The sequence below is a fragment of the Mus musculus genome, chromosome 9 (assembly GCF_000001635.26).
Source record: "Mus musculus strain C57BL/6J chromosome 9, GRCm38.p6 C57BL/6J".
Classification (NCBI taxonomy): Eukaryota; Metazoa; Chordata; class Mammalia; order Rodentia; family Muridae; genus Mus; species Mus musculus.
The window spans coordinates 107,416,872-107,431,636 of record NC_000075.6 but is presented as its reverse complement, the minus strand read 5'-3'; the positions used below and the strand labels follow the sequence as shown (position 1 = coordinate 107,431,636).

Here is a 14,765-nt window from a genome sequence, read left to right as displayed (position 1 = left end):
TGAGCCCAGGGCGGGGTCTGCCTTCAGAAGACACTAACCACCTAACACGTCTCTCTCACTCCAAGCTATTTCTCATGCCCTAGAGCTGACCTTGGATGTGTTCCACAGCAACCTCTTGTCAAAAGCTAGAAGTCAGAGGCCTCTCTCCCTTCAAGACCCTTCAGTGTCTATGGATCCCCAGAAACCTTAGCAGTACCTTCCTGCAGACATGTCCAGAATCCTAGAAGCCACCTAGCAAGGCTCCCAGCCTCAGCCTTACCCTGTTGAGACCCCAGGGGTGAAGGGCAGGTGCATGATCGTGCCTAGGCTCCTTCTGGGTTTTCCTGTCACTGTATCTTCCACCTGCTGAGGCAGCTCTGGCATGGCACCCTCACACTCCCAAAAGGAAGAGGGGGAGGCCTGGGGCTGGGAGTAGACCTTAGCCTGGCTGGCCCACAGGCAGCAGAGCCTGCCATGGATATGACAGCTTTTAGAAAAACTCTTCAAAAATGGAATCGTTTTCCATTATGTCTCATTGGAGAATGTGCATTTCCGGGTGGAGCAGAAGAGCAGCTATTCAACACTACACATCTCCACTCAGGAAAGCGTGCTACAGACTTCATGATGTAGGGGGAGGGGGAAGGGGAGAGTTGCTACAGCAAAGGTAGGAAAGAGGGAAGAAAAAGGGAAGAGGTAGGGAAAAGGCTAGGTCCAGACAGGGCTTGGCCAGGCTCTGATGCACCCGTCTCTCTGTAACCAATTACGCTCGAGCGGCGGCCTCATCACATTTCAGACGCCCTCCCAGGAGCCCCCCCCTCAGCCCCATGCATCCCCGCTGGGTGCCGAGCAAGAGGACCATATGGAGGGAATAATAAGACAATTAACTTTCCATTAAAGAATAATATATGTGGGTTTTTAGGGAGGCAAGCGACAGCAATCCCTACCCAGCGGCATATTTCACACCCGAGCCCCTTACCACCTCCCACAACTACGACACGGCGCCTCACATCATCATCTGCGCCAGGAGAGAGGAGGGTGTCACTGGGCCCCAACGGGAGGCAGGCAGCTCAATGGAGGGGTGGGGGTCTGCGTGATAAGCAAGTGCAGAGCCACAGCCACGAGGATAATGATTCTTAGAGGAGGGGGGAGCAGCTAGTGAGGATCTGGGAGGGGATGTGTGGGGGTTCCCTCACCCCCCCCAGCAGACTCTCAGCGAATGGCATACCTAAGGAGATGCTTGCTGCCAGCCTTTCAAAGGTACACACAAATCAGTGTCCAGATGGAAGGACCCACTGTGGGGCCAGGGGTCACAACCTCTGCCTTTGCCTGGCCCTTTTGGGACTTTTTCAAACCTTTGGCGCTTCTCCTCACCCAAGCTTTTTCCTTCCTCTTCTGATCCCACGCTCTGTGATCCTGAGGTTCTATGCCACCCCAGGGCACTGCTAACCTTGCCTTGAATGCCCAGCGTGCACGCTCCTCAGACGGGGACAGGGCACATCTTCAGCATATGCTAAAGCCAGTGTGTGAGTTTGCAGAGGCACCAGCTGGGGAGGAGGTGGGGAGGGGACAGGGTGAGTTTTCTCAGCGGCATCTACAGAGGACCCTGGATGGTTTCAGACTTTGGTCCCTGCTGATAGCCAGCTCCAGATGTGGCACTCTGCAAATATTAATTACACATTCCTGGGAGCACTGAGCTGATGAACAGGAGGAATAGCCAGGGGCGGACAAGACGGAGCAGGATGGTGCCACTGACACTGGGTTAGGAACGCTATTTTTGGCTCTCCTAAGAGGCCGACACCACAGACACCAGAATCACCTGGTTTGAAGGATGTCAGCTTAGTTGGGGGAACCCAGAAGGAAACTGGGACTGGGGTTTTCCAAACCTGGGAGCCTGTTCTTTGTGGATGAATGCTTCGTAGTTTGGGGAGTTGCTGTCTGAGCTGGTCCATTTGGCCCCCAGCACTCGTGCTGGCCTGTCTGAACTCCAGGACAGGACTGACTGCTAGAGATGACTGACAGGACCTTGGTTTTCCTTCTTTACTGATAGGCCTATGACGATAACCCGCAAGCACGCACCTGGGCTAAGATCATCATGCGGGTGAAAGCAGTTTGAGATACAGGTAAGGCCATAGGCACTCTGCCCTGATCAGCCAATGAGGTACGTGAACTTTGACATGGGCGGTATGCTCTCAGAAGATATGCTGTGGTCCCTCTGACATGGCCATCTCTGGCCCCTGCTCCAAGCCAGCTCTGTCAACAGTTTCTCCTCACTTCTAGTTTAAGCAAAGGGTCTTCTCCCCTGGAAGGGAGTATCTCACCAGGTCAGAAACTTGTCCCGGGGCTGGTGACCCTGGTGACTGTCCCATGCCTGGTGAGAACTCTCCTGCTTCGCTTTTCACAAGGGCCTCAGAGTTGTTCTCCTTGTACCCTGGACATCCATTCAGAAGTGGGAATGTCCCTGACCTAGGCTTCAAGAGAGGCCTGTCCTTCTTTCTCCTCATCCTCTCCTTGCAACACCCCCAGGCACCTGATGTATTATTCATTTGATATCCTCATTATGCAAATGAGCTCTGAGCCCAAGCATATGTTCTCTGCCCCCCCTAGGATGGGGACAATATGGTGCTGATGGGGGAGGGTGGAGAAGGGGCTCAGGAGACCTCACTCAGTCCCATGGGCTGTAGAGGGGACAGACAGCTTAGAGTCCCTACTTTCATGGACTGTACAAGGCAAGCATGCTCAAGGGCTGGGGTGGGGCTACAGTGCCCAAGAGAGCATAGCTCAGGGGTGTCTGGCTAAATTAAGGGAGCAGAGAGAGCAGACTAGGTGGCCTAGGGTCAGTTGAGGAAATGGGATGGGGTCCTTACCCTGTGGTATGCCATGGTTTCTAACCTATAAATGGGTCACAGTCTGCCCCCAGCCATGCCCCCCAAGGGGTTGTGATAAGGTCGGGAGGAGGAAAATGCCAAGGCAAGGAAAACTCTCCCAAATGCCACTGTCTGCAGTTTCTGCTCTCTTGCAGCTGCCAGCCCTTGAGGCTCCAAGCTCTGGGGGGTGGGGCGGCCTCTAGGAGCAGGGCAGGCAAGAAGTGGAGCCACGGAAGAGGCTCTCACCACCCCAGTGGCAGGAGTTTGGGGGCCTCAGAAGTCTGAGGAGGGGCAGCCCCAGGTGCGGGAGGTGGGGGGGGGCGCTAAATTGTCAGCTTGGCAGCACCAGTAAGAGGGATAGTACTGGCAGCTGGTTTACAGCTCTGCACCAACCATCCTCCTGGCCCATCAGAGCCAAACACAAGCAGGGTACACCAGCCCTCACCCAGAGGAAAGGTGTGAGTGTCGGGGTCAGATTTAAGCTGTGGAGCAGGTGGGGGGCTCACTGTTTAAGTCACTGCTCTTCCCACGGGGTTGCTCGCTTTCTCTAGAGCTGTACACCTGTCCCCCCCCACCCCCAACCCTACCCAGACACATCTTGGCAGCGTATCCTGTGCCAAGGAGCAGTCCCAGAGCTGTCAGCAGGAAGAGGCTGAGGAAGCAGGTAAGAAAAACTGGAGCAGGACAGAGGCCCCGAGAGCTGGCAGCCATGAGCAGCGGAGCGCTTGCCAAGAGAAAGGGACGCTAGGTCAGCACTTCTTTGCCCACCTGCCATACCAAACACATCCCTGCCCAGGTCCCCACAGCCCCAGGCATCCCTCATGCACCCAGAGGACTGGCTGAAGCAGGAGTCAGGAGCCCTAGCTCTGCCACAAGCCAGCTGTGGCAGCCTGTTCACTTCTGAGCTGGTGAGAGTCAGAGATATGCTCACACTCCATCCAAAGGGAGAGAAAACAGCCCTAGGAGAGAAAATGACCAATGAAGAAAACACTGCTGATTTGTAGAGAGTGGGGAGGTGTAATTGGTTTGTTGGTTGCCATTGTCACTACCTTATCTTCCAGGCAAACCTCCTGGCGGAGAAGGAGGATCACACGGATACAGGTCTCTCAGAGGTGCATACGGCAGGTTTACTGACTCTCGTCTGGTCCTCACCATCCAGGAAGCTCAGTAGTCCACACAGATCCACATCTCATGCATGGTGTGTACATTATTTTTTTCATAAACAAATGCTCTGAGTTGCTCATAAGTGCAAGATCCTGGAGGGCTCTTCACTGGTACATCTAACGCCCCATGGGAAACTTGGGAAAGCACACACCACACCTTCCAGGGACCCACCATTCCTCCATTATCCTACACCGCTGCACTTGGCAGTGCCCACTTATAGCCTGGTTAGTGCAGAGTGCTATTCCTGAGCCTAAATTGACTCCTGTTCTGGAACAGCCTTTCCTACAGTGCTTTCTCTGGAAGCTCTGGAGGCTTCCAAGAGCAGCTGAGTCATGGAGAGTTCACAGGGAGAGTGGGATGGGGCTACTGCTGTTCAAGCCCAGCACCAGGAAAGGGAGGAACAGAGGTCTGAGCGATCTCAGGAGGAACGATGAGCAAGCTAGTAGCTCAGACCTTCAGGCCTGGGTGCCCTCCTCACCATGCCGCCCACTAATTAGCCATCTCTGATTAGCATCACTTATGCTAAGGGTCTTATGTCCATAAGCAATGTCAATATATTCCCTCCGAGTTACCACTTCCTGGGTACATAGAAGCTAACCCTGACAAGCTGAGGGTGGTCCTATCCTGCTCACCCCCACCCCCAGGTTACATCTCCTCACCCTGGCAATGGCCAAGGGGATGTCAGAAACAATAATTACTGAACCCTGGGCCTAGACCCTTACCTGAACCCTCAATAGTCACACTGCTGTCCCCAGGCCAACTATGGGAAGGAGAATTCCATTAATTCTTCCGTTGATTCTGGCCAGGACCTCCCTCACAGACCCCAGCAGAGGTACCATCCTATTAGAGTCTTCCATTACTGGAAGATCTTGGCTCTCTGAGCCTCTGCATTCCACATAAAGAGCTCCAGCCTGTAGCCTGACAGCAACACATTTTGCAGCCTTCTGGGGGTGACGAATGGCTTGCTCTTCACATCGCTATTTCAAACATTAACATAATCTCTCAGGATGAATGTGGTCGCTGGCGCCTAATCAATCACCCCTCCTGCACCTTGATCCCTCATCCCGACACTTAGCAGAGATAGACTTGCCACTCCACGGAGACTACAGTGCCTGGAATACCAGCCTCCCATCCTGTTTCCCGGGTCTTGCTTGGTCTGGTCATACTATGTACTTCCTGATGAGACTTTTGGACTTCTGTGCACCCTGTAGCTGTGGCCCCTCAAGGCTCTGGGTTCCCACTCAAGGCTCTACCTCGAATACAGAGCTCACCAACCTTAAAAACTGAAAAGCCAAGACACCCTTTCAGGGACCAGGTTCATGACAGTGGACCACAATTCCAACAGGTATCGGAAGGTCAGACTGAGACTCTAGGTTTCACCATGAGATCTGGTACTTCAGTAATGTCACCTCCTCCTTACGCCCGCATTATGTACCCTTCCCTCATTCCCGCTGAGAAGAAGGTCTCCGCGGGAAAGCAAGTGCACCAGGCTTACCTCTCGGAGCTGCTGCACGCCTCCAAAAATCCGCATCACACCGTCAATCTCCTGCTCCAGGCGCCGGGCCCAGTGCTGCATCCTGCAATCCAGAGGAGAAAGATGTCAGGAGGGCCTGCTGGAGCTGCAGCTGCAACAACCAATTCCTGGCCACCCAGGGGGACCAGGACAGCTACTCACTCAACTCAATTTTCACCAGAGAGGGAACAGACACAGGAACCAGAGTGAGCCTGTGATTTTTTTCCCTTTGAAGTCTGGCCTGGTGGCCTAGGCTTTCCTTACTGTGACTGGCAGCCAGGGAGGAGAGGAAAGGGCATTGTGGATTAGCCAAGGGAGTTAAGCAGGTTGGAAGAAGCCTGCAGGGAGACTATTGTTCACTATAAAGACAAGTCCTTAGATGTGTCTGTTCTGAAAGTGGGGACACCAGGGAGGACAGAGACAAGACAGGTGAAGTTTGAGGAAAGGGAGGGGATACTGCTGTCACCTCCAACCCATTATGTAAACAGGAGGAGGTAGAGGTAACCTGCCTCCTGGGCCTCACCTGAGCAGAAGACAGAGCACTTCCAACTCAGATGGTCCTTGCCTTTCTAGTTCCATAGTAGGAGATGTTCCTCAGAGACCCAAGGCTGGATGTCTGCCGTGAGCCCACCCAGGGTTTCAGTACGAATCATCCCATCCCTTTCTGGAGATCTGGCAAGCAGAGGCTCTGAACTGCAGGCCTGGACAGGTACGCTGGTACCACCACAGGACCATTTAACACCATCTCTGTCTCTCTCAGCTTCCTCTTCTGGAATGTGGAGATAATTTGGGGTCATCTCTTAGAGTGGCACAAGAAAACATAAGACCATGGGAGGATATAGCCAAGGATGCTGTAAAGGAATCTCTGTAAGTGGACCAGACGAACAGGTGTCTGGATGGTCTTGGCATGCTGGAGCCCCATATGGGACCCACCACAGAGACATAAAGAAGCCACGGGTTCACAGGCCACAGTGGACTAGGATGATGTCAGAAAAGTTGCAACTGTCCCCCAAAACCTAATTAGGACCAACAGCATCCCCTAAGGTCACCTAGGGCCAGGACTCTCTTCTGGCTCCTTGTCCCACACTCCTTCTCAGGCCTGTGCTGGGGGGTTGGGCTCATGCCATTGTGTGTGCCCGGGTCGGTTGGCATGGGAACTCAGAGCAGGAGGCGGGCAGATCACTAATTGCAATTTGCCAAGCTGAATGTCAGGACCGTGATGGGGAAAAAAAAATCAACATCAAAAGAAAGAGGCATTAGCTTCAGCTTGTTGTGGGCTGAGCCACAGCCTGACTCCCCAACTCTGTTCCCCACCATAGAGGAAAAAAACATCTAACCTCAACTGGTGTAGAGGACAGGCTGTAAGCTCAGCTGCCAGCCCGGGAGAGAAAGGTACCAGAGAGCATCAGCATCTCAGCCTGACCCCCGTCCGCCCGCCAGCACTGATGTTCTGGCCCTGGTGGCACTTGGACAATGTGGCAGGTGGCTCTTTTGTAATCCCGAGACTACAGACTCTTGGGGGCTAATAATGGGACAGAGTCTCACACCGTCCTATATCTGGACAGAACGGGCAGGGTCAAGGACCCAGCTTCAAAAAGACCCATTGGCTCTGCCCTGACCCTAAGCCTGACCTCGTCCATTCATTGGTTTAGGACACAGACTATCCATCATAATCCTTCCTGCATGAGTCTACAGAAGGGTGCCCACTATGTACAAAGCACAGTACCAGCTTCGAGCTTCACGGAGGCAAACAAAATCCCCAAATCCCAGGTGAGGAAGCTGAGACACTATCCAAGGTCATTCATTCAGGAAGGGGTGGGCATGAGACTCGTTACAGTTTTCTGGAGTCTCAGGAATGGACACAGGAGAGCCAACCGTGTTCATCTCTTTCCAATTCAGCACATCAGTTTCAGTGATTGAAATCAGCCGCAGAGGGGACACTTACACCACAGGAAAAGGCAAAGGCCAGCAATCACAACCCCACCCCAACCCCCACCCCAGTGGCAAACAGAGACGCATCTTGAAATTCTTTGAGAATTTCTTACAATGTATTCTGGTCATATTTACCCCTCCACCTCCTCCCATATCTATCCCTACCTCCCGACTTTATTTATTTATTTATTTACCTATTTATTTATTATTTAATTTTAGGCAGGGTCTTGCTATGTAGCTCTAGCCAGCCTGGAACTTTCTATGTAGACCAGATCTGATTCACCTACTTCTACTTCCTGAGCAGAGAGATTAAAGTTGTGTTCCACCAGCCTGGCTCCTCTTCTCCTGTCTTTCTTTTATTCACTAATTTATAAATAACTCAGTGAGTCTCATTTGTGTTGCCCATATTCTCAGGGGTGTGGGGCCGTCCATCTCAGTGTGGTCCACCTACCTGGGATCACACCTTTCAAGCAAACCAATTCTCCCTTCCCTAAGAGCCATCCATTCATTGCTTGTGGCTTTTCTCAGACTGACCACATTTACCAATTCACCAATGAGTCCACCTGGGTATGGACTCCTTGCTAGTATGCAGATGGGTCCTTGTTTCCGGAATCTCACAGATAAGTAAAAGACAATTAATTGGAAGAGCAGGTATGGGTGCCAAGTTTTTACTTTGCTTAGACGACACATCATTTATATAATCACCATCATTTCGTGTAAAAAGGCTATCTCAACAGTAAAATAATTTTTAGAAGATCCAAATCTTAGGACAAAATCAAATTCTTCCAAAGGGCATGCATACACGCTCCCTCTTTCTGAGTCTCTCCCACCTCACTCTCTGGGGTTCAGGAGTAGCTTTGGTTCTTAGTGTGGTATGGTATACTGGGCCTCAGAGGCAGATTGTAGCCCTAGCTTCCTGCCTATCCATGCAATGCTAAGGAAAACAAGTGATTCTTCACCCAAACCAAGCCAAATTAGGAAGGCAATATCTGTGTCCAGGAGCTAAAAGGGACCTGACAGATAATCCATCTCATTGTCACAGAGATATGACTTTGTGGGTTCTAGGGTTTGGCCAGTGGCCAGTGCTAGCTGGGATGGAGGCTGATACACAATACTGAGGAGCCTGATGAAGTGAGCATGCCTGAAGCATTCCTGTCCTGAGGCCAGAAAAACCACACACTAAGCCAAGTTCAACCGGGACAGAGGCATAGCCGGGCTTAATCCCACAGAAAGGCATGGGGGCTCTGGGAGAACTGAGAGATACATGAGAATCCATAGTCTCACTCACTCAAAGGTAATTGGATCAAATCCTGCCCGTGTTCCTGTGGACTGAGACCTCTGAGTTCATGCCCATGCCCCCTGGCCAGATAGTGCTGCTCACAGGTCATACTCCAACAAAGAGTGCTCCAGATCCTGGGGATTTTTCCATCCTCTTCGATGAATTGACACTGCTTATCTCTAAGAGCTTGTAAGTGCCAAATTAGCAGGCTGGTGAGTCTGAGGGAGGAGGCTGAGGCCGTGCAGCCGGGCTGCAGCACTTCATGACCAGCGTGAACCAGAGAGGATGGCGACTATGTCTTGTCCTCCCAGGTGCCTGAACTGGGGGGGGGGGGGGGAGTAAAGGCACAGCAGCCCTTCCTTACGGATAAGAAAACCAAAAAGACATCTGGTGAGATGGGGATAGGGACATACACTTAAAAAGAAACCGGCTCCATTGGGTCCACCTGTCCCTCCTTCCAGGACAAGGCAGCTCCTGAGGAGCCTCAGGGGAGAGGCTGCTACTGTCAGCTGTGCAGTCTTGGAGAGCCCTGTCCCCTTGGAATCTCAGCCTTCCCACCTGTCAACAAGGATAATAATAATTGTCTAAATACTGTAATGGGGGAGGGCTGGGGATAGAATTCAGTCGGTCGAGTGTTTGCCGAGCCTTGTATCAACCGGTTGTGGTAGAGCATGTTTGCAGTTGCAGACAGAACTCAGGAGGTGGAAGCAGGAGGATCAGAAGTTCAAGACCAGGCTAGAACACACCTACAGGGCCCCTTGATAAGCAGTAATCAATACGGGACAGTCTCCTAAGGGCTAGACATCCATACAGTATGACCTTTAGATCTTTATAAGATCTAAGGGCCCACTGAGGGCATGGTGGGGCACAGAGGGAGAGTGTGGTATGGCAGGTTGACTCAGCTCATTAGGAAAGAAGCTGCTACTTAGAGCTGTGGACCTCAGGCCTCAGGTGTCTAGAACCAAGAGGAGCAGGGAGAAGAGAGAAGGGAGGGAGGGAAGGAAGTGTCCCCATCAGGCAAGAGAGCAAAGTCAACCACATGTGAGGTGAAGTGCTGGTGCCGAGAAGCCTTTAAGTAAGCAGAACCATCCAGAACCCACTTACTGGAAGGCTGGGAGGTTCTAGTTCCAACCTCTGGTGGGGGTACCCAGCTCAGGGGCCAGCTGCAAAGGCTCACCCCGAGGAGAGGGGAGGAGAGAGGAGGGCATGGAGGAGGAGAGGAGGCAGGGAAGGGACAAGGGAAACAGAAAGAGCCCGTGTGCAGATGCAGCAAGCATAGATTAAACTGTTGTTGGTTGTTAATTTTATATGTGAAGTTGTTGATCAGAATGTGATTTAATTGTACAGTATAATCCAGGCTTTTGGAATAAATTATGCAGAAAACTCATCTATAATTAAACAAATCAAAAAACCAGAGACAGGTGACACTGCAGGTTCACCCTCAGAGGGCATGGACAGCGTGGGCAGCTTGGACCCCGCAGAGGGACCAGAAAGGAAGGAGGGAGGGGGCTTCGCTCAAGAGCAGACACAGGCCCAGAAGAGGCCAAGGCCTGCTGGGGAGTAAGGGACTCAGACTCCTGAGTTTGCCTCTGCAAGCCTTTCTCACCACACTTGGAGGTATTTTTTTTCCCCATCAAAACCCCACTGCCCCTGCCACTCAGCCTGTTTCACCAGGGGCTTCAACTGAGCAGAACAGCCATCATTCGGAAGAGTGAGGGGTGCGTGCTGTGGGTGGAACAGCATGTGGAGCAGTGGAGCAGGAAGGCAGGTGCTAGGACCCACTCAGCTGGAGCAGGCAACGGTGTGAGGGAGCAGCTACAGCTGAAGCTTCTGGCTGCCAAGGGCACAGTGAACCAAGCTTGGCACTGGTAAAGGCCCCAGGTCTCTTGCTTCTCTCGTGACAGGCTAGCCAATTATTCTCCCAGCTTTGGGGGAGGCAACGATTTAAAATAAAGTGCTATTCAATTATTCTGATTATATTTCAATTGGCCTGCCACCTCCACCTCATCTCCTTCACAGGCTTCTGGAAGAGAGAAAGACAGGGCAAGCCCGAGAGCAGGAGATGGGAAAACCGACCAAAGATTCCTGAAGAGCCCCAGCCAGGCTAATCTGGCCTGGGGAAGATAAGCAGGTGGCATTCAGGGAGTCTATGACTCCGTGATGGCCATGAGGGATAGACTTTCCTCAGTGGTATTCAGAGCTCTAATAGCAGCTATGAGCCACGTCCCTTCTCCCAGGCTGCACCCCTACTACAGGTGGCAGAAACTCAAGGCTGTCCTCGAGAATCATGGCATCCTCAGGGTCACCTCCCTGGCATCCTTCCACACTGGGTGTGCAGACTTTCGGCTATACCCGAATGCTTAGGTCCAGCCCTTGATTTTCTAATTCTTCAGCCAGATGTGTGCTCTCAGGTTTTTCCATCTGGAAAATGAAGAATAAGCCAACTGTCCTGTTCACCTCCCAGGCCCAAAGAGAAAGCAAGTGGAAGAAGTTGGCCTCATGCAAGGTGCTCTAAAAAGGACAGCTATCCCATATACTCATGTATCTATTCCAGGCTTTCTGGCTGCAGGGTCATCTTCCTGCCTTCTAGTCACCCTCCAGGAAGGCTACACCCTCCCTGTGTCCTGTTTCTGAAAGCCCCAGGGAAGAGAAGGTACTGCTGGCCCCACTGCACTCTTCCTTCTACTGGGCTGCGGCAGTTTTCAAAATTCAGCACTGGAGGGGGCCCCAGCCCAATTTGGTCTCTTGTGGATGACAAAGCTGGCAGAGGGCAACAGGCCAGTCAAAGTGGCTAGTTTTCCAGAAGCCAGGTGGGCAAAGCTGTCAAAGACAGTTAAGACCAGAGATGTGGCACCGGCTTCACACAGCATGTGCCACAGTGGGAATGAGGCCAGAGAAAGATGGGAGCATGTGTGCTGGGCTGATCACAGTGGTATAAGACTTCCCATCTTACACCCTCACCCTCGCTCCAAATTCACAAGCAGATAAACTGAGGTACAAGGCTCAAAGAGGGACTAGAAATCACCAACCTATTTGTGACTCAAGGGGACCTTCACCTCCCCTAGCCGGTGCAGTCCATTTGTCACTGGGGACTCACAGACCCTGGGACGTTGGCAGAGGCCGGTTGCTGCTGATGCTTGAATTAGTACAAATCCACCGCTTTGTCAACTTATCTACGTGTGTCTTGGGACCCTGCCCAAATACTGCTCCTTAATGAGGTTATTAATTATGGGGCTGTCCCTTCCTCTTCTTTGCTGAAAAAGAACTTTTTTTTCTAATTGGTGCTTGGCTGGGAGGCAGCAAACGTGTACCTGGACCCTACCCCCACCCTTCCCCAGACTAATAGTCTTTCAGCTTTAATTAGGGCACTGGGTCCACCCAATATTTACTCATAATAACCTGTTGGGGGTTGGTGGGAGGGGCAAAGGAACAAGGGCTGGAGCCAGGGAATCTCCTTACTCAGGGCCAGAAGAGTCCAGGTGGCCCACTTGGCCCAGAGAGACATGGAGGAGAGCCAGGGTCACAGAGCAAATGACCATAACACCGTCTCTCACCACCAATATTAAGGAAGCTGATTCACAAGCAGAAAGAAGTGTGAAAGTTGGGTAAGACCTTAGCTAGGGACAGGGGAACTGAGAAAGATTTCCCAGTGGCTGTTAGGGATGTGTCAAAGATCTAGTTAAAGATGGTGTTGAAGGTCTAGTTAGGGATGGTGTTGAAGGTCTAGTTAGGAATGGTGTTGAAGGTCTAATTAGGGATGGTGTTGAAGGTCTAGTTAGGAATGATGCTGAAGGTCTAGTTAAGGATGGTTGTAAAGATCTAGTTAGGGATGGTGTTGAAGTTCTAGTTAGGGATAGTGTTGAAGGTCTAGTTAGGGATGGTGTTGAAGGTCTAGTTAGGAATGATGCTGAAGGTCTAGTTAAGAATGGTTGAAAAGATCTAGTTAGGGATGGTGTTGAAGGTCTAGTTAGGGATGGGGTTGAAGGTCTAGTTAGGGGTGGTGTTGAGGGTCTAGTTAGGAATGGTGTTGAAGGTCTAGTTAGGAATGGTGTTGAAGGTCTAGTTGGGGTGGTGTTGAAGGTCTAGTTAGGAGTGGTGTTGAAGGCCTAGTTAGGGATGGTGTTGAAGGTCTATCTGCTTTCCCAGGTGTAGGTCTAATCCTCTCTTTCATGTCTCGATGAGGTTTTCTAGTAACACTGCGAGACCCCCTAAAATGGATTGCTCTAGCTTCCAGAGCAATTCTACAGAGTAGCTGTGACACTTGTGGGAGAGGGGCTGGAGAAGGCAGATGACCCAGAGGAGAAGGAAGGTTTGCAGCAGGGAAGAAAACAGGGGTGCGGGAGAGTGAGGAAGCACTGGTTAGGGGCCCTGGCTCTGACAGAGGACAGGCCAAGGTGATAGCCCTGTGGGTAGAGAACCAGGGGCCATCTTTCTTCCAATCTTTTCCATAACGCAGGCCATTATCTATGAACCACATGCAAATTTCAGTTTTCCTAATCAAGCAGGGGTACCCCAAGGCCCTCCAGACCATTTGAGGATTCATGTATCAAGAAGTGTGATGCAGTTCTTTCTGTCAGGGGTCTCCCAGAGACTCTGTTGATTGTTTTAATTAACTTCCACAGCAGCCAAACCCCTGTCCTCAATCCTCAGAGGGGAACAAGACACCAATCTTCAGTGTCCAGCTGCTGGTGTGATATGGCTACTTGGGCATCTAGCAAGTCTCTGAGTATGTATGAAGCTGAGACCCTGACCTTGCCTCTGGGGCCACTCCCCACCCCTCAGCTTCTCACCTCTGCTGATGGTCACCCCCTCCATTTAGGCCAAATTTTTGGGTGTGACTGGGAACCTATTTTCTCTCATACCCACATCAAACCTGTTGTGCAAACCCTACCAGCTCTCCCTTCACAATGTCCCCTTCCCATCCCCACCAACCACCTTTCTGCCTCCACCCCCAGCCCCCACCTCCAATCTGGCCTGGGGACCATCGTCTCCCTTGGACTGGCAGCAGCTAGCTCACTGGTTGCCAGCTTTTGCCTTGGCGTCTCATCCCCCCAGTTTCTTCATCACACACAGCCAGGGTATCCTTTAGGAATGGTGTTCCTCCTGTCTGCATCAAGCTTGGTTCCTGGCTCTGGAGGAGAAGCCAAAGCTCACCAGCAGCCACCACATATATCCCTCAAGGCTGGACACAGCCTTGAGCTCACAGTACATGTCTTAAAACACACGGCTCCCTCAGCCCAGAACAGTCTCCTCAATAGCACACAGTCCTCTCCGGGCCACCAGACCTCTCTACCTACACCCTGCTAGCTCAGTAAAGCCCCCTTAATTCCATCTTAAAATGCAATCTCTCCCCTAGCAGCAACTGGTCTCCATTCCTCCTGGCTGGTGAGTGCTTTCACTAGCCATTTTCTCCTCTGCAGATGCTTCTGCCTTGGGCTGTGAGCCCTGAGGGTAGCCGTTCCAGATCTCTGGCCTGGAGAAACAGGTCCTTGACTGAGCAAATACACTTCCCCTGAGACCAGCTGACCTCCCAGCTGACCTGCTCCAGCCTGTGAGAGGCCAGCTCTACGCACTCACAGATGAAGCTGCCTCGGACCTAGCCCAGGAGGCCCTCCCTTCCCCTGGCTCCTCTCTGTATGAATTATTAAGGCTCATTTATGATGGGCCTGCCCAGGCCTGTGGCTTCCCTGCATAATTCATGGCTCTCTCAGAAGGGTGGTGCGCTGGCACAGACACTTCTTCCAGGAAGCAAAAAGAAAAGTGCAGAGAAGTCGTCCAGACAGAGACGGTCCTCCACCCTGTGACCCCACCCCTAGTGAAGGCCATTCCGTGCCTTCACCGACCCAATGGTCCAAGGTGCTCTCATGTCCACTTGGGTTCTGGTGCCCTAAGTCAAATGTACTGGCTTTGTGCAAGTATACATACTCTCCTGTCTGTGCCTCAGTTTCCCATCTGCAGACTGATAAGTTTGGGCCACATGAGTGGTTTTCAAGAACCCCGGCAGTGGGGATCTTTTATGCTCCAGTTAAATTCT

At 51.9% G+C, this 14,765-nt stretch overlaps 1 protein-coding gene across 8 annotated transcripts in view; it reads right to left on the bottom strand.

The window, feature by feature from the left end:
• The window catches only part of Cacna2d2 (calcium channel, voltage-dependent, alpha 2/delta subunit 2), a 129,614-nt gene that overhangs the window by 97,710 nt on the left and 17,139 nt on the right, over positions 1-14,765 (bottom strand). For all 8 annotated transcript variants that reach the window (XM_017313496.2, XM_011242899.3, XM_017313497.2 and 5 more), the window contains exon 2: positions 5,503-5,584. In XM_017313496.2, the coding sequence (XP_017168985.1) occupies positions 5,503-5,584 (82 nt within the window). The remainder of the gene's footprint in view (positions 1-5,502; positions 5,585-14,765) is intronic.